Here is a 20137-nt window from a genome sequence, read left to right as displayed (position 1 = left end):
AGGTCCGAAGGTACACCGATGACATGACAGTGAGGATTCAAACTCGGGCCTTTGGACCTCAAACGCAGTGTTTTTTCTACCACACCTCTTCCTCCTGACTTAGAACAAAACAGGCAGCCTCCTGCCTCCTGCTTCCCCCTGTGGGAAAGGTCAGGATCCATGCAGGGCCTCCCAGCATGGATCAGTAACAGGCAGAAGGCACACAGCAAGGGAGTGAGGGTGAGGACAGTTTATTATCTTCATGGGGCTGGTGGGGGCAATAGCAGAACCCCTCCCCACCCCAGCTTTCCCTGCACACACCCTCCCCCTCACCACAGGATCTGGGTCTGGGCAGCATCAGGGAAGGATACTGTTCCTTTTATGAGCTCTCTCAGGAACCAGTACCCAATTTAGAACCTTTTATTCTCCCCCCCTACCCCTCATTACATGGAGCTGTTTCCATGACAACCAGCCACCCCAGAAGTCCTTGTCATGGACTCTGGACTTCACAGCTGTGCCCAGGGGAGGGAATAAGCAGCTGCGCCCCTTACATTGCCCCAGCATGGACACATGCCCCACCCCCACTCTGTACAGTTCTCTGTAACCTAAATATAAATACCCTCCCTATGGCCCCCCGGCTGCTACAGCTCAGGGGCACCAGGGCCATCCAGCGTGGTGCCGAGTGGGGGCCCCCAAGGTGGGCCTGCCAGTCACCCCGGAGCTCGTCCGTACAGCCACCTGGGGTCCTGGCCGGGGCGGCCCACCCTGTGAGGCCGGGAGGCTGTTGGCTCCGAGTCGCCCTCTGTGCCCTCACCAATTGGCTTTCACCGCGTTGATGTCGCTCACAAGATTCTGGGCCAGGCAAATGCCGAAGATCTGGAGAATTAACAGAACCAAAGGGTCAAAGAACCAGCACTGGGGAGACCCCTCTAATCCAATCCCATTTCCTTCCCTTATGTCCCCACATTCTGGTCCAAGACCCTTCCCAGCCAACCCTGCCCTTCTGCAGCAGCTTCCTGATAGATTTTCCCATCTCCATCCTCCCTGCTGAGGTCAGGGAAGGCCATCTCTCCTTCCTTCAATGGCCATGGTAGAGCCCAAAAAGTTAGAAAGCCCGAGTTTGGCTCCCAGATCAGTCCTTTATAAGCTATGTGACCTTGGGTGTGTCACTTAGCTCTCTGAAGATCAGTTTCCTCATCTGTAAAATGGGGGTATTAATCCTTATACTACCCTAGCTCCCAGTATTCTTAGAAGAACTCTGTGAACCTGAAAGTGAGATAGCTCCACAGGACCCAGAACTGATCCTCCAGGTCAAGGTCTAAATTTGCTAGGTAATGAAGATGATCCCAAGAGATCAAAATCACAGAGCTAATAAGGGACAGAGCAGGGAGTCAAATCTGGCCCCTTCTCAGTCCCAGTCCAAGGCTATTTCTAATCCATCACTAAAAACTGGGGGCTGCTCCTATGATGTTGGGAAAAAATCTTAACTCCTTAGAGCGATATCCCAAACTCCACAATCTGGCTCCAAATTAATTGCCGGGCTTGTGTCCCTCACATTGATGTGACTTACTCTCTTCCCCAGTCAGAAAAAAGCCCAAATCCTATTCTACAGAATAATGTGAAGTCAGAGTCAGAGTTAATTCATCCATCCTGTCTCCAATCTAGTTAGCATCTTGAAACACATTCACAACCTTTGAGACAATCTAGATGAGAACTTAGTTTTCCCAGACTGTCTTATTACCATAAGTTAATAAAAGTCATAGGTAAATTCTATCAACCATAATGGCATACAAAAAGGAAGTTAGTTTTCCCAGACTATCTTGACTGGCAGATAGACAGGTCTGGGACCTGGATTGCCAGGGTGCACTCCATTTAGTTCTCAGACTCTCCCTCTTGAGTTTGTGCCTTTGTACCTGAGAAATGCTAAGGCTATATTCCTTCTAAAAAAAGATCTGCTTATACTGAAGATCTTGTCTAGGTTCTTTTCAGGACTAAGCCCACTAAGAGATTGCTCTCTCTCCCCACTCATAGTGCCGTCCCTCTAATGGTGTCTTTCTCCTTACTCTCCTTAACTCCAGTTCGTCTAACCTGCCAGTAAATGGCTTACTCCCACTTCACAGAGCATTTCCTTTCTCCTGGTTAACTGTGAGCTCCCTTGGAGAACTTGTTTTTTAACTTGCTTACTATATGTTCTCCCAACTTTATTTCATATTTGTGACTCCTAGTGCCTACTTCACCTCTTATTTTGTCTGTAAACTCTTTTCCCCAATAAACTTTCATTTTGACAAAGAGAATGGACATTGTGAACTTGTCATGTTTACTTCAAACTAGGTATTGCTACCTCAACCTCATCACCATTACTCCCCCTCACAAGAGATACCCCAGCCAAACTGGACGACTCAATGTTTCCTGAAGGCTGTCCCTCTAACTCTGCCTGTAATCATCTATACTCCCCCCCCACCCCCATTTCTTCTCCTACTGCTCTTCAGGACCCTCTTCCTCTGGGAACTCTTCCTGACCCGGCTCTTCCCCCTCTCCTCCCAGCCCCCACTCCCCAAAGCAGAGAAAAATCCATCCCCCTTTGATATCAGAAACATTTTCTCTAACCCTCTTTTCCTGTCCTGACTGTGCATAATCTGCCTGGCTAACTAGAGTGATTGGCTCTTGTCGCTCACAGGACAGAAGAGGCCAGCAGATACAACACCCTCTCTTTACAGAAGAGGAAACTGAGACTCTGTTATCCTAGCAGGACATGTAGTTAATGAGAGACAGACAGGATCCGGGGGCCCGAGTCAAAATCCAGCATTCTTCCCACATGTAGAAGGAAGAGTAGTACAACAGAAATTGTGGTCAGGGACCTCAGGCTCTGCTACTAAGTACTGAAAAGCCCCATAACTTCTCTAGCTTTCAGTTTTGGGGAAAATAAGACTTGGACTAGGGAGTAATCTATCCTATGGACCTCCGGCTCACAGAACATCATCAGTTACTGGAGGGCAGGAGACAAGACCTGGTCTCCTCTGCCTCCTCCCTTTCCCTCAGGAAACAGCCCAAGAGGGTTAGCCCAAGAATCCTGCAGATTACAGGAGGCACCACGGAGATGAGGGAGCCCCCAAACAGGGCCCAGCCTGCAGTACCTGGAGCATGGCGATGCCCACGAAGACCCCAGCCACCACAACCAGGTTGTCTTGGAGCCACTTTTCAAACTGGCCCACACAGCCTTTTGTATGGATAAAGCTCTGCTGCTCCAGTTCCTTTGAATAAAGCATAAACAATTAACACTGTCTGTTGTATCAATGGATGATCACTGTGGCTTCCCCAACTCCCCCATAGTGCTTATCAAGGACTTTCTTCAAAACTGCTCCCAGGAGGTATAGTCACCTCACTTTACAGAAGAAGAAACTGAGGCTCTGAGGCGCTTTGATTTGCATATAACCCATTGTAACAGACTCCTCACTGCTCTTCCGGCCATTAGTCTTTCCCAGTCCTGCAGCTTCAAAGTGTCCTTCATAGCAGGGCTCCAGGGATGTTCCTAGAAGCTTCTAAGTGGCTCCCTGTGGTCTCCTGAACTTCTTTGTTATTTAAACCTATTCACAGTCTGGCTCCAGTCTACCAAAAGTTAAATTATTCTTATACTACCTTGCCTCAGTAAAGAGCTCTGTGATCCTCAAAGTGAGAAAAGATCACAGGATTCAGAGCCCGGAGTTCTGCAGTCCAAGCCCTAAATGTGCTAGGTGAAGAAGCTGACCCAGAGAACCCCCTCCCCCACCTCACATCCCAGCCCATTCTTAGTTCCAGCCAGACTGGTTTCCTTTCCATCTCTAGTTTCCCAACCTTCTCACAGGCCTGGAACACTCTCCTATCTCCAAGGCTCCAAGCACAAGAGGCCTAGGCCATCTTCTCCAGGTGTTATTGCCTCACCCTCATAGACTTTGCATTTCATTTAGATTTAGGTTCCTCTTATCTGAGTCTAAGTGGAGTTCCAGACACCTCCCTCCCCTTAAGTAAAATATAAATTCCCAGAAGACTCTTGGCAAGAAGTTAACAAATGTTAAACTGAATTAACTTCATCCAGCATTGTTTTCATATCTACTACCAAGTCATATCTTTGAACAAAGTGCCTCCCCATTGTTTTACAAATAAAGTTTATAAATTCTTGGCCTTCAAGGTCCACTTATAATTTGACTCCAGTCCTCCCAATTCAGTCTTATCTCTCCCAAAGTGTATCTACATTCCAGTCAAACTACCAGTCTTTCCTTCTCCGGTCACATATAATTCCAAGACTTGTAAGGGAGAGAGCCATCTGCCTCCAGACAGAGGACTATGGGAACTGGATGTAGTATTTTCACCTTTCCGTTATTCTTTGCTTTTTTTTTTTTTTTTTTTTTTAAACTTTCTCACTTATTTTCCTTTTCAATCTGCTTTTTCTTATGTAGCATGGTAAATGTGGAAATAGGTTTGAAAGAAGTGCACAAGGCAGCTAGGTGGTGCAGTGGATAGAGCACCAGCCCTGAAGTCAGGAGGACCTGAGTTCAAAGTTGACCTCAGACACTTAACACTGCCTAGCTGTGATCCAATTGATCAATGATGGATAAAAATCAGCTACCCCCAGAAAAGGAACACTGGGAAATGAGTGTAAACTGTTTGCATTTTTGTTTCTCTTCAGGTTATTTTTACCTTCTGAATCTAAGTCTCCCTGTGCAACAAGAGAACTGTTCAGTTCTGCACATATACATTGTATCTAGGACATACTATAACATTTAACATGTATAAGACTGCCTGCCATCTAGAGGAGGGGGTGGAGGGAGGGAAGGGAAAAGTCAGAGCAGATGTGAGTACAAGGGATAATGTTGTAAAAATTTACCCAAGCATATGTTCTGTCAATAAAGTTATAAAAAAAAAAATAAAGAATTATACATATTTAACCTATATTGGATTGCTTGCTGTCTAGGGAAGAGAGCTGGAGGGAAGGGAGGGAGAAAAATTTGGAACACAAGATTCTGCAAGGGTGAATATTGAAAACTATCTTTTTATATGTTTTGAAAATAAAAAGCTATTATTAAAAAAAAATACTAGCTTAATAGTACCAGGGAGAGAAAGTGGGTTCAAACACAGAAGAGCTTTTAACCAATTGAGTAGAATTGTCCATTCCTAGGATCCTCTCCATCACTAGAGTTCTTCAAGAAGAGGTTAGACAATTCACTTCCCTTGTCAAGGATGTTGGAAGCAAGAATTTTTTCATATGGTCAGAGGTTATACTAAATAACCCCTTAGGTCTGTTCTAGCCCTGAGATTACAGAATAGCATCTTACACTAATCATCCTCTAACATACACACACTTCATTCCCCACTGGTCCTCCCATATGTTCCCCTTACCAGTTTAAGTCGGACATCATAGCCACATTGGGTATTGAGAACATCCTCCTAGGGAAAAACAAGATTTATTAAAGACTGGATTTTTGCTCTATCTTTCAATCAACCAACCAACATTAATTTGCTAAAATGCCTACTATTTGTCAGGAACTTTGCTAGGAGCTGGGGATACAAATGGAAAAGTAAATTAGCAGTTTAGCCATCAAGAAGCTGACATTTTCCTCATTTCTGGGCTTCAGCTGTACTTCCCAACTCTGCTCAGCTCATCAGACAATACTCCCCAAACCATCCCTAGCATGTCAGTAAAAGCTATTGTCGAAGCCCCAGGTCCTGCCACTAATGAATGAATAGTCATTTATGTTCTCTAGACCTCAGTTTCCTCAACTGGAAAATAAGAATGTTGGATTACACAGTCCCTCAGAGTTCTTTCCAGCTCTACAGGCCTCTTATTCCTAGAATATCATCAATCTCCTAAAGGCACAACCCAAACACTGGTACAGTCCATCTTCCTCTCAGGACTCATCACAAAGAAATGGCTGGTTGACTGAACTTAGTTCTCAGTGATAGGGAAAGGACTTTAAGAGGTACCACAGGGGATAAGGGACCCTTTAAGCAAGGCTCATGGCAATGCCCATGAAGCCCCTGGCCACCATGTTATCTCTAAGACATCCTGGGGCCAAAGATGACAACAGGCAATATTAGAAGGGTCAAGGAAAGATGAAAGTACTAATGCCTTGTTAGTGGAGCTATTCTGGAAAACTATCTGGAATTATCCCATGAAAGTATTTACAATCAGAGCCTGTGATCCAGAAAATCTATTATAAGGTTATACCACACAGCAGTCTGTGACAAAAAGAAAGGTCCTCATACACCAAAGTATTTATAGAGGTAGTAAGGAACCAGAAACTAAGCACATGGTCATCTAGGAATGAGGGAATGGCTAAACAAATGAGGTGCATAAATGTAATGGCATGTTCCTATACCATAAGAAAAGCTTTGGACACTATGGATACAGAAGCATGGAAAGATGTATGAACTGATGCAAAGTATGAAGAGCCACAGGAAAATAATATACTCAAAGACTTCAATATACAACCATGTAAATGGAAAGAATGGCAGCATAACTGAAAATCAATATTGTGGAGTCAGAATGACCAAGGTTGGCCCCAAAGAATGGATAGATAAGAAAAAATACTTGCACCTAGTTCTCTGCAGATATCAGAGGGCAAAATACTGCATAAAACATCAGACTTTCCCCTCCCACAGGCTGTTTAGTTCTGTGAAACTTTTTTTCTTTCTTCCTATTTTATTATAAAGAATGACTCTGGATCAGCCAACTAGATGGCACAGTGAATACAGCCCTGAAGTCAGGAGGACCTGAGTTCAAATTTAGCCTCAGACACTTAACACTTCTTAACTGTGTGACCCTAGACAAATCCCTTAACCAAAATTGCCTCACAAAAAATAAATAAATAAAACAAATAAATAAATAAATAAATAAATGGATAAATAAATAAATGAATGAATGAATAAATGAATAAATAAATAAATAAATGAATAAATAAATAAATAAATGGATGAATTAAAAAAAATGATTCTGGGAAGAAGGGGAGAACTACACTGGGAAACAAATGGTATAAAAAGAAATATAATTTTTTTAAAAAAGAAAATTATTACTAGATTTTCTGGAACTCTTAGTAGAAATTTCAAGAAACCTACATATTTCTGTGAAGCAACTGGTTATGCCAAAATACTCCATCTTTTAAATTAGTCATCATTACCAAACTTAGACCTTTTAAAAAAAATTATTCAATTTGATTTAATTTTCAGTTTCAAATTCTCCCCTCCACCCCACTGAAGAAGGCAATAAAAACAAAACCCCTATCATGAATCCAGCAAAACAAATCCCCACATTAGGCAGATGATGGAAAGAAGGGAGAAAGGAAGAGGAGGAAAGGAGAAATGCTTCAATCTGCAGTGAGTCCATCAGCTTTCTATTTGGAACTGGACAGTGAATTTTATTATGAATCCATTAGAATAGTGGTCAGTTCTGTTGATCAGAGTTCCTAGGTCTTTCAAAAGTTATTTATCTTTAAACATTATTGTTATTGCATAAACTGTTTAGGGAGATCTTTTGTTGAGGTACCAACCTTTTTAAATGCAGGCAAAGGTACTGAAGAATCTTAAAAGGAAATCTCTAAAAATCTCTAAAAGCTTATGTTTTCCTGTTCACTATGGAATATAAACTCCTCAAGGGTTGTCATTGTTCAGTTACCTTTCATACAATTATTCCCTTTACCTTTGTGTTGTTGAATTATGCTTAACTCTTTGTGACCTCCCTTAGAGTTATTGCTTTTTGGCATTTCCTTCTCCAGCTCATTTTATAGATGAGGAAACTGAAGCTAAGAAGGTTAAATGACTTGCCCAGAATCACACAGCTAGGAAGTGCCTGAGGCCACATTTGAACTAAGGTCTTCTTATTCTACCCACTGTTCCAGCTAACTGCCCTTCTTCCTATTATATTACACTGTTTCTAAAAACACCATGACCACGCTACATCCAAAATTCAGCCTTCTGTGGCAAAACCCCACTGTATTATTCTTTACCCCATGGGGTTAACTGTCCCTTAATGCTTTGAAGTCATGTGTATGAGGAGCCAATGAATACCAGATGGCATCTGCCTGTATTTAGTGTAAATAGCATCAAATGCTTATGCTTTAAAAATGATCCACTTGGGAGACTGAGAACATCCTGTACCCTGTGCTTCCACTCTCCAGGGGCCCGCCTTATTGGTGAGAAATATAGTGCAGACTGCAACTCGGAACTCCCCACCCTGAGAAACCCACCAATCTCAGCCTCATAGGAATGGGACTAGAGAGGTATGTGCTGCCAGGTGGAGAAAAAACATACATACATACATATACATATACACACACACACACATTTATTTATATGAGTAGTTTACATATACATATTTATTTATTTGTATGAATATTATATATATATATATTTTAAAAGCACCACTCTAAGAGATGTTTTCCAGACCTTGGTCTTTGTTCTTGTTTCCTCCACCCAGTTATCTAGAATTTTATATAGGGTAGGCACTCAGGTCTCAAGAACAAAGGAGACTTAGTCCTGTCTTCCTCAGATGTGGTCAATAGCATCTCAAGGATGCGATCACTTCTGGACACTCACTCTATTATTTCAGAAACATCACTGACAAACTGAAAGATAATCCTCAGGAAAGCCATGGGGAAAGTCCAGGAAGTCATGACACCTGAAGTTGGATGGAAGAACTGGGAATATCTGTATCTAAATACTTAAAAAGGTCTTTAAAGAATGACCTTGAAAGGGCCATCTGCATCCAGAAGGAGAATTCTGGAGACTGAATGTGGATCAAAGCATACTATTTTTCCCTTTTTGCTGTTGTAGTTTGCTTGCTTGTTTTTTTTCCCTTTTGATCAGATTTTTTTTGCACAGCATGACTAATATGAAAATATTGAAGAATTGCACATGGTTAACCTATATCAGATTGCTTGCTATCTTAGAGAGGGGAGGAGGGAGGAAGAAAAATTTGGAATATAGAATACAGAAGTTTTGCAAGAGTGAATGTTGAAAACTATCTTTGCATATATTTGAAAAAAATAAAGTACTATTTAAAAAAAAAAAAAGCAGAGACAACAGTTTACAAAACTACCCAAAATTTAAAAATAAAAGTGACCTTGGACAAGCTATTTCACTTTTTAGCCTGCTTTGTGTCATCTGTAAAATGAGGAGTTTGTGCTAAATAATCTCTAAGTCCTCTCCCTATCCTGAAATACTATGCTCGTAATCTGAGAGACTATCCAGAGGAAGATATTAGATTTGTTTTTGTTTGGTCCCAGAAGACAGAATTAGTGTTAGTGACTACAAATAGTAGAGATATTTGGCTCCATATGAGGAAAAACTTTCTCATTATTACAGCCATCCAAAAGTAGAATGAGCTTCCTTGGGGGGGATGGTAAGAGGGAAAGCTCCTATCACAGAAGGTCTTCAAGAAAAGGCTATAGAAGACCATTTGTCAAGGAAGAGATAAGAGGAACTCTTGCCCAAGCACCAGGTACCAAAGAAATCTCCAAAATCTCTTCTAACTCCTAAAATCAATGCCGAAATTTCCCCAGGCTATGTGTTTGCTTCTATATCAATCCAGCCTGGACCAGATCCACCCTCTAACTCCTCAGGAAAACACAGAAGCTTGAGGGCTTTTGGCCTAGGGACCCCCTCAAAGCCCAGCAGGTCCATCCACAGTCTCCAGACCACTGAATTTCCCAGTAGCGATGAATTATGATGTTAAGAGATTACTGGCTATAATAGACAGACCGCCATCTTTGAGTCACTGTATCTACATTCAATTCTCAGCCCCAGCAGTTTCTATTTGTGTGACTTGACAGGTCAAATTTTCTCTCAGGTCCACCTCACAGGACTATTGTAAATCTTAAAGTGCTATACCTAAATGTCCCTCCCAGCTCTGACATCCTGTGTATTAAGGTCCCTTTTAACTCTGACATGGTGTGTTCTAAGATCCTTCCTAGCCCTGACATTATATTCTCAGATCTCTTCCACTTGTGACATTCTATATCTTATGATCCCTTCAAAGCCTGACATTGCATTGTATGTTCTAAGGTTCCTTCTAGTTCTGGCATTCTAGGTTTCTACAAGTGCAGAAAATAGAAAAGTGTGGATAACATTTTTTCAGAGTACTGAGTTGGATTTTTTGGATTTGATTTGGTTTTGGGGGGTGGTAGGATCTTTGCCCACATGATGGTGTTTTGCAATCTAAGGTCAAAAAGCAGAGTCTCTACCTCCAGGGCAAATGCCAACTGAATCTAATTCACAAGCAAAGAGAGATGACCATTTGTTTAGAACATACTAATAAGATGGGTTCTTGTCACATGGGAGCTGAGGATGGAGGCCAGAGTGGACAGTCTACTTCTTTCAGCTCACTTCTCACAAGGCTGGAGAGCTCCTACCCACCCCTTCCCTTCTTATCCCAGTCCCACTCACCGCAGGATCCTTGACACAGCAGGAGAAGGGCACCCCACAGCGCTCACGGCTAGGGTTCCAGTCAGTGCAGTTAAAATAGATGTTGAGGTTCCAGTCGCTGGGCCCTCGGGCTCCGCAGCATGACCACTGAGAAGGGAAGCCCAGATGAGAGAGTGGAACAATGAGAAACCTTCCTACCTCCCAGGGCTCTTGTTCCCTGCAGGATCCCCAGTACAAGATACCCAAACCCTGCCAGGACTGGCCCCATCTGCAAGGACCCCCTGACTCAATGCAGCTGATCAAGTGCCTGATCCATTCTTCTGTAGTACTCAATCCATCCCAGACCTCTGGTCCCTGCTCTGGAAAAAAGGTCACACTGTCCAAATCAGGCCAGCAGCAGAACACAGGGAAAGGAGGTTTTAAAATAGACTTAAGGCTTTAGAGAGCCAGGTGTAAGCTTCTTGAAAGCGGGCCTGTTACATTTGTCTTTGTATCTCCTACACTTAGTACAACTTGGCATATAGTAGGTATGTAAATAAAGTAATAAAATTAAATACAAGTTTAAAAAACCCTACATTATTAATTGACGTAAGCCTCAGTGATCAAAAAAAAAAAAAAAGGTGTCTACTATGAACCTGGGGATAAACTGTGTGCCCAAAGGGAAAATGCATGATGCATTCTTCCTCTTTCTTTTTCCTTAATCAGAAAATGAAATATAAGCAAGGCAGAGAGAAAATCTATAATTAACGGATCATTTAATCTCACCATTAAAGAAGGATGCCAAGTCTCTTCCCTTCTCTGGACACAAATTCTTTTATGTGAAAATAAAAGGGTTCAATAGCCAGAGATGGCCCTTGAGGTCCCTTCCCTCTCAATCTACAATCCCATGAACTTATAAATTTGTACATATTTTTTTCTGTTGAATGAGCTCTACCTAGAGAGCCCAGGTAGGCAAAACTAAAACAAGAGTGTTCTGAGAGATCTCCCTTCATGGCCCAGAGGCAGCAAAAGAGGACAAAGGTGTATAGGCCTGCGGAACAGGAGATCTAGATCTAATTCTTGTTTCTATTATCATACCACTGTTAACCGAGTAATCCTGGGAAAAATCCTAAAATTCCTCATTTTAAAAAAGAGTACTGGACTGGCAGACTTCTGACATCCTTTCCTAATTTAAAATTCTAGAATTCTAGGAATTATATGGCTAATGGGAGTCATTACTCCCATACCATTCAGTTTCTCCATCAATAAAGTAGAGATAATAAATACTTTTCTCAGATTTCTCCACCCCTCTTACCTAGGTTGGGACAGGGTAGATTACTTAACTATACTCTCCAAATGACCTTACCCTAATTCAGCCTGGGATCAAATCTCAGCTCTGCCATTTAATACCTCATGTGACCTTGGGTATGTCCCTAGCCTCCCAGAAGCTAGATTCCGTTATCTGCAAAATAAAAAGATTAGATGGCGGCCTTGAAGGTCCTTTCCAGCTCTAAGTCTATAATCCTATAAACCTAGGAATTTATATATTTTTTTCCTCTCTTGAAAATAATACTTCAGTGTTGTAAATAAATCCTAGGAAAACATTCACCGGCTCTGAAATGTCTGGTCTTGTGGGGAAGAAGAAAAGGAGAGAAGTAGGTGCTAGAACCAGACACCAAGAGATATTGGCTGACAGGAAGGTCAGGAAGCCCAGGGCTGAAGGGCAGTGTCTAAGAATCAGGTGAGTTTAGAAAACAAAGGAAAATATGAGCTGTGGCTGAAGGTGAGAGTCACCACTTCTGAACAGGAACTGATTAAGGATCAGGGGACCAAAAAATCAGAGGCAGGATCCTCTTCATCTTTCTGATGTCCAGAGACTCTACCACAGAAAAATGTTTTAAAATCTATACAAAGAGAAATATAGCCATCTATTTTTTTTTTTTTTAAGTTCACTCAGCTCCAGATTAAGACCTACCATCCTAAATGAGGTCATGGAGTCAATCTCTACCAGGATGGGGAGGAGAGGGGGGGAACCGGCATCTCCAAAATAAATAGAACTAAACATATTGGCAGGAAAAAATCCAAGCAGTCTGGGATTCATCTAGGGTATCTACATAAGGGTAAGGATTTACGAGCAGGAGTTAATGATATTAGTTAATTATGAGTTAATGGAGTAGGAGGTAAACCAGAAGAAAAAGAAAGCAACTAGTATCTGATGTCTGATCAGCAATGAGAGGACAAGAAATTGGATTTTCTCTGAAGACCTTCTCACAAACAATGGCTGAGGGGAGCTGCTGTGTTAGTTTTAAGGCAGAAGCAAGTAATCTGTGAATCAGACCCTGCTAAGCAGAATGAGAAGTTTGGGTCGTGCCCACCTAACTCAAGAGCCTAGGACAGCTGCAAACTCCAGTTAGTAGAGTTAGTGGTTGAAAGCCACTGAGAAGTAAGGAACCCAGGATCAGCAAATCTGAAAAGTGAGGAAAGTACTCCAGTGACCTAAAGATTGTACATCTGTGATTCTTCCAGAGGCAATGAAGAAACAACTGCATGTATGCAAAATTTAGACTCTCTACTAAAGAAGGTAAAAAAGACAGAAGGAATCTTTCTTTCACTCTACCAGGAGTTCTTGACCATTTTTATGTCCTATACCCCACTATGGTTTTTGGATCTTCTTCTCAAAATAACGTTTTTAAATGAATTTAAATTTAAGAGGAAAATTTAGAGGAAAAAAAAACTAAACTAATTATATGAGAATTTAGTTAGTAAAATATTTGCTTCAATAAACAACTTTAAGGATTCAGGGAGAAGCCCAAACTGGACTCTAGCTTTGTGAATGAAAGACTCCTAGAAAGAATAGGAGGTGTTTTTAGTAAATAATGAATAAAAGGAATTTGACAAAGAAAAGAATTCCTAAGCTCTTGTCAGAAGGTTGAAGCATAGAAGAAACTCCAGAGAACAAAAGAAAGGATTGCTGAATTTCTGGAGTTATGTCACATTCTGAGGCTTTTTTCCAAGAAGGGTGGGACTGCACACTTGGAAGCAAAAGCAACTTCTCCTGCCATGCTGATAATGAGGACCCAAACCAGGGTACAGATCCCAGCAAAAAGAGACAAATAGTGATACTTGAGAGATAATCTATCAATGACCATGAGCAATAAACAAGAAAGCATGCTGCCTTGTCAGAACACTAATCTGGAATGTGACAGAAAGCTTTGCAAAATTTTGCCAAATCTGGCATTTCTAGAGATTCCAGGGATAAGGGATAAAAACAATATTGCTTAAAAGAAGCCAGAAAGCATAATGAAAGATTTGGAAGCCCTGGGAATGAAATAAAATACTTAGAGACCCAGGTGTGTATTTTCGTCACTACTGCCCATGAAAGTGCAAGGGCTTCAGAAAAGAAAGGCAGATTTGGGAAGTGAACAGCTGGCTAAGAAGATCATGTCTGAGAGCAGGATTTGGATTTCTAGCCTACATGGACTACATTAACAATACTGAAAGAATAGCAGATATGATGGTTGAGCCACCCTCAGTGATATTTGGAAAACTGTGGGCAACAGATGTATTATTGGACTGGAGATGGGCAAATGTCCCAATTTTCGACAAGAAGGAGAAAAAAAGGTAAATTCTTCAAACTACAGGCTGGTGAGCTCTAACACTTACCACCCAAGGAAAAGATACATAGTTAATCCTTTTGAGTCTATTCCTGCTCTATAAAATGTAGTGAATACTTTTAATGTGCTACCTTACTGATTTGTGAAGAACTTCACAAACTTGAAAAGTAATACAGAAATGTGAATTTTATTACTTTGTATTTGAAGGCAATGATAAAAGTTACTATTCCTACAAAAACACAACACACCCCACACAAAAACCAAACCTGTTTCCTCTCTCTAACCTAAAAATTTGTGAACTAAACCAAACTGCTGCTAAGGATCATGGCCTTCTATGGGAGGTAAGGCTGCTGGAGTCTCTTGTGAACCTCCCTCCCAAACCTCCTAATCCTACCATCCATGATCTAAATAAGTCTAGGGCACTCTTGGTTGGACCAAGATTAAAACTTAGATGACTCACATATTCCTGAGCAAAGTCGATGAGGTTTTGCAGGTCGATATCATCCCGATAGGCTTTGACGTTGTTGTTGATGAATATATTGAGCTGGTCTCTAATCCAATCCTTGAAGACAAAGGCCAAGATTCCTGTGGCCAGCTCCAGAAAGAAGATGAGACCCAAGAACACTGAGAACTGCAAGGAAGGGAATGGGAAGAGAGGGGACAGAATCAGTGGAAAATGGTAGAATCCAGCTTGAATGCTACCTGCTGCCCTGCACCCAGTCAGATCATGGGGACTATGGGCATGGGCAAATGCAGGTTGGAGCAGTGAAAAGAACACTAGACTGCAAGGAAAGAAATGGGTCACCCTGGAGCTGCCACTAACTTTTGACTTACTGCACTCTAACCTTCAGACACTCTTGGTAAAGCACCATCTCTCACTACTTCCAAGTCCTCTGGACCTTGTAAACTGCCCGGTTACTTCCCCTGAGAACCACTCAGTTTTTCTATCTGCCACCAATAGAACACGAACCCGGCTATACATGTTGTCTCCCTCAGTTACAATGTGAGTTTCTCGAGAGCAATTTGCTTGGGGTTGCCCTCAAAGTAAGCATTTAACAAATATTTTCCCAATGTATTTACCTTCTCTATGACCCAGCTACATTGGTTTTCTTACTGTTCTTCCAGCATAGTAAATACTCCATTTCCCATCTCCATACTTTTACTCTAGCTGCCCCTATGCCTGAAGCACTTCCTCCTTGTCTCAGCTGATACCTTTTACATAAAAGATCTCCTGATACCTTTAACTACTAGTGCTCTCCCCCCTCACACACACACCTTGCCCATGCCCCTCCCAAAATTATAGGGTCCCATTTCTAGAATTGGAAGGGACGTCTGAGAGCATCCAGTCCAGACCCTTCATTTTACAGATGAAGAAACTAAAGTCCAGGTAGATAAAATACTTTACACAAGTCATAAAGGCAGTAAGCATCAGGGGAGAGATCTGAACTAAAGTTTTCTGACTCCAGAACCTGACCTCCTTCCCCTTTTTTTAATCACAATTCTTACAATGTCTTACTACAGCATGATTCGGGCTTCCAGGAAGCTCTGTCAACCAAGTGGCAGCCCCAGCTCTGACAAGGCCTGCCCAGGAGGAATAGCTCAGCAACGGACTTGTATCTTCTCTAGTCAAAAGATCGGCCTAGCTAAATGTGCTCTGGAGGCTCATCAGCTGGAAGATGATCACCAGGGGATGAATATTTTGAGCAACAGCAGCCCATGAAAAGCCCCTCTAGAAGGGAATGGCGCCGCCGTGTTCTAACCCTGAATCATTGATTTTTCATTTTTCTGAAGGACTGAAGTCGAAAAAAGTTTATCAAGAATTCATTCCTGGCACTTAGCACAATACCTGGCACAAAGGGGGGGGGAGGGGAGGAAGAAACTTGCTGATTGACTGCTGAATCTTAAAGCATTTGTAGGTGAAATTGCTTAAACCTGCCATGCCATGAGATGGCTTCCTGGTGGGTAGAGAGGGATCTTGGGATTACTGAATGAATCAATAATCCTGAGCCAATGGTCCCAGAGAAACAAATCTCCAATTGAGGGTTGGAGAAAGGACAAATGTAGCACTACAAATACCTTTATTTGCAAAAGAATCAAAGGATTATAGATCAGGATTAGAAGTGACCTTTAAAGTCATTTACCCCAATACTCTCATTTTATAGATGAGAAGGAAGTTGAGGCACACTCCAAGGTCAGTTTTTTCCTACTACCACACCATCTCTTCCCCAGGCAGCTGGACTCCCACCCCCACTCCTACTCCCTGATGGGGCTTCTAGCAAAGAAAGTATTATAGGCCAAGCTTAGCCTGGTCAATTTAGTGACACTGCTGATTTAGGAAGTCTAAGGACTGCCTAATCTGGCAAAGGAAAGTTTCCTTTTATATTTATTTCTAATTATATTCTCCCTTTAAAAATATTTCTCAAATTGTTCCATCTTGGCTGAGCTCCCTGAGTCCAGCTGTGGGTCACTGGCCCTTACTTTCTTCTCACCCACTTCAATATATGACCCCTCCCCCAGCACAGACACTTTCAATCCCTTAAATAACTCCACATCCTCCACCCCAGAGGAGAGGGAAGAGCCCCTCACACTTACAAACTTGAGTAAGAAGGTGTTCTCCCGAAGGGCCCCAATGCAGCCAGCGAAGCCCAATACAGACATGATACCTCCAACCACCACGAAGAACCACACGGGATCCAGGCCACTCAGGTGGGTGAGTGAGGAGATGTTGGAAAGGACCCCCTGCACACAGGGTATTAAGGAAGGAAGATTAAGAATCACAGAAACAGTCCCACCTCTACCCCAGCAGCCTCCATCACTTCAGGACTTGGACCCAAACAACCCAGCCTCTTTCTTCCCTGTCTCTTTCCCTCACCATAGGTGCTTACCTTTTCTCCCCAGGCCCACAAGCCTATGACCAGCAGCACAGCCCCCAATAGCTGGAGAAGAAAGAAGAAGGAATTCAGGGTATGTCTACTAGAAGTGGGCAGCAAAAGCCCTACACTATGCTATCCTGTTATGTTCTCCAATTCAGTGATAGTACTACCTGTCCCTGCCACCCCAACTTATATACCTGAAAGAGCAGAAGAGCAGATCATGGTCTCCTCTGCTTTCCTGCCACCTGGGCTTTTGGAGGTCTGGAGTAAGAGGGAGTAAAAGTGAGACAGAAAAGGAGCCCCTCTTCATTAATTCAATTGTTCTGTGTCCCATTTTTAACACTAACTTTGTAATCTTAGCCAGAAACTTCTTTCTGAATTTCAGTTTCATCTCTAAGAACAATAATATCTATTATATAAAAAGATAAGATGTGGAGATAAGAAAGAAAGAAAAAAGAAAAGGAAAAAAGACAACAATAATGAAAATTCAATCTTATAAAATACTTTTTTCAAACTTTTTTCTCAAGCTTGTGAAAGTAGATATTAAAAATACTAGTCCCATTTTACAGATGTCCTCATCTGTCTCATAAACTAAGTAACCTCCCCAAAATCACACAATTATTAAGTATCAGATAAGGGATTTAAACTCGGGTCTTTCCTCATCCTTAAATCTAGCGAGTATCCCTCCTATCCCTCCTATCCTACAAAGACTTTAAAATCTGTTAAAATGAGGGTGATAATCCTGGCTCCACGTCTCATACAGTTTCCAGGAAAGTGTGTTAAAAACTTTATAGAGTAATATGGAAATTAGCTAACCCGATTCATATTGATTATATATATTTGTACAGAGTATTGGAATCATTAAAGGACATGAACAGCTAATTCATAAAGGATGATTTCAACTAGAAAGACAAGGTAGTAAATGAAACCTGTCAAATGAATGGGACAGACAGCCTGAGGGTGGTAAGCCTGGCTAAGAAGTCAATGCAATCTTTCAAGGAAAGGAAGATAAGGAAATGGAGCAGGGAGGGAGGACAGAAGTTAGTGACTGTTTGACTTTGAGGGGCAAGGAAACAAGTCACAGATGACTTGGCAGAAACTAGGGGACCAAATCAGGGAATTTCAGACTGCTCAGCTGTAGGATGAGTAATAAATATATGGTATCCCAGAGTAGAAGGGCCAATTTTCTGCTCAGGTTCTCTCTCATGAGGTTATAACAGCACCATATGGACAGCCTTCTAGATAAAGAATAAAACATCCTGTATTCAAATTTAAGCTAGCCAATTATTCCTTATTGATCTCTAGAGCGCTGAAGTGTTCTCTGGCCTGTTCAGTCCATACCCCTCCCTCCTTTTAAAATGAAGGAGTTGGAAAAGTCCCTCCCAGATCTAAGTCAATGATTTTAGGATAAGTTCTAAGGACCCTTCCTGTTATAAATCCAGTTATTAGCTGATACCAAGGCTCTTTTGTCAGTTGAAAGGGCTAAAAGGGACCTTTTGTGCCCACTCTCTGACCATTAGCCACAATAGCTGAAGAGGTCCCTCCCATGAGGAGGACAGAGGGCTCAGGCTAAAGGGAAAGCAAGATTAAGTGAAGGGAATTGGGGAAATTACAATTGATAATGAGAATAGGGGTAGGAAATAATGATATACAGAAAAGGCCGGAGCTAGCCACTGGCCTGGAGAAACAGGCCCTGCTCAACACAGGGGCCACACCTTACCCCAAAATGTAAAGGTGACGGCAGAGATGGGATTCTGCAACTCTCTCCATTCACCCTGGTCCTGGGTGACCTGGAGAGACAACTACTCAAGTCCCCCTTAATTTAGTCCTACAAGGGTGACTCTCCTAGAGAGAAAATTGGGAGTTGGGAGGTGGGGTGAATTTCTAAGAATCTCCAAAGAAATACCTTCCCACACACTTTAATCTTTCTTTCCCAGACCTCGAGCAACCAGCAGACTGGGTCTTTAAACGGGGCCCCTGAAGAAAACCTCAAGCAATCGATTCCATGGAGAGCTGCCCCCACACACACTCAATGAGGGGGGATCTCTAGGCCTGAGAAGCAGCAAGGCTAGCCTATGAGTGGCTAGCCAAGAGTACGGACGACCCCTCCCAGACCCCTTTATTCACTATTCTTTCCTTCTCCCTTCCCCAGGAAAGAAAGCCAAGTAGGTGGGGGCTGGGCAGCTCCCCGTGAACCCCAGGGAAAGAAGGGGGTGGGGTGTAGCTTTTCCCTTCCTTTCCCCTCCCCCTCTTCCTAGGGAAGGGAGGGGAGGGCGACACTAGCCGGGAAGCCCAGGAAATGAACCGGGCAGGGTGGTTGCGGGGCAGCCTCCCCTGCCCTCCAGAAAGCCCCGAGATGGAGTGCAGCCTGATCTTTACCCCCCACCCAGCCCCACCCCTCACGGCCTCATCCCCACCCCACTCACCCAGAAGATAATGTTGAAACCGAACAGGAAGTATTTTCCGCAGCAGCCGACCTCGGGCTCCTGGAAGCGCTGCTGCTTGGCCGGCATGGTGAGCAGCCGGGGCGGCCGCCGCGCACTGGGAGCCGCTCGCCCGGGGCCGGGGCCCGTGGCCCGCAGCAGCCCTGGGTTAGCGCCGGCCCCGGGCCTGGGCTGGCGGTCTCGGCTTCATGGCTGAGACCACGCCGAGGCCCCGCCCCCCGTCCCCGGCTCCGCCCGCCAGCCGGCCTCCTCCTCCTCCTCCTCCTCCTCCTCCTCCTTTTTCCCCGCCAGCTAGGACACCTAGCAGCGCCAGCCGACCCGAGACCTCCGGGGTAGTCCCGGCTTTGGGGGCCTAGGTAATGCGGCGCCTCCTAATCGAGCTCTGTCTCAGGCTCCAATCCATCCTCTCTCACCTCGGACAAAGATATTCCTAAAGTACAGTTATAGCCACGTCACTCCTCCACTCCAGAAGCTTATGGGGCTCCCTATTATCTCTAGAATAAAATAGAAACTGTTCGGCATCTAAGACTTCACAGTCTGGCTCAGCCTTCCCTATCAGAGCTCCTTATACATCCCTTTCGGGCACTCTTCAATTCCAGCCAGACTGTGGGCACTATTCTTCCCACACTGCATTCCTTCTTGCCTTTACACAAGCTGTCCCTGGAATGTGCTGGACCTTCACCTCCTCCCTCTAAGAGTCCCAGCTTCCTTCAGTTTTATAGAAGAGATGTTCTGATCTTCCCCGATAATGGTAGTGATCCTCCACTGGAATTTACTTTGTATATGTTTTGTATTTATATGCATATATCTTGTTTCCCCTCATCCAGGGCTAGATCTGTTTCAATTGTATCTCTAT

The 20137-nt window shown here is 43.2% G+C and overlaps 1 protein-coding gene across 1 annotated transcript; it reads right to left on the bottom strand.

Moving 5' to 3' along the window:
• Positions 1–214: 214 nt before the first annotated feature.
• TSPAN17 (tetraspanin 17) lies at positions 215–19507 on the bottom strand. The gene is made up of 8 exons (XM_074292200.1): positions 19264–19507; positions 16850–16900; positions 16557–16703; positions 14425–14595; positions 10393–10518; positions 5353–5400; positions 3114–3230; positions 215–855 (listed from the first exon to the last, which is right to left on the bottom strand). The coding sequence occupies exons 1-8, from the start codon at positions 19348–19350 to the stop codon at positions 790–792; spliced, it is 813 nt and encodes a 270-aa protein (XP_074148301.1). The 5' UTR covers positions 19351–19507; the 3' UTR covers positions 215–789.
• Between the last annotated feature and the right edge of the window lie 630 nt (positions 19508–20137).

This window comes from Sminthopsis crassicaudata, chromosome 2 (genome assembly GCF_048593235.1).
Source record: "Sminthopsis crassicaudata isolate SCR6 chromosome 2, ASM4859323v1, whole genome shotgun sequence".
NCBI classification, from domain to species: Eukaryota; Metazoa; Chordata; class Mammalia; order Dasyuromorphia; family Dasyuridae; genus Sminthopsis; species Sminthopsis crassicaudata.
The sequence above is the reverse complement of the archived record's forward strand: the minus strand, read 5'-3'. Positions and strand labels throughout refer to the sequence as shown.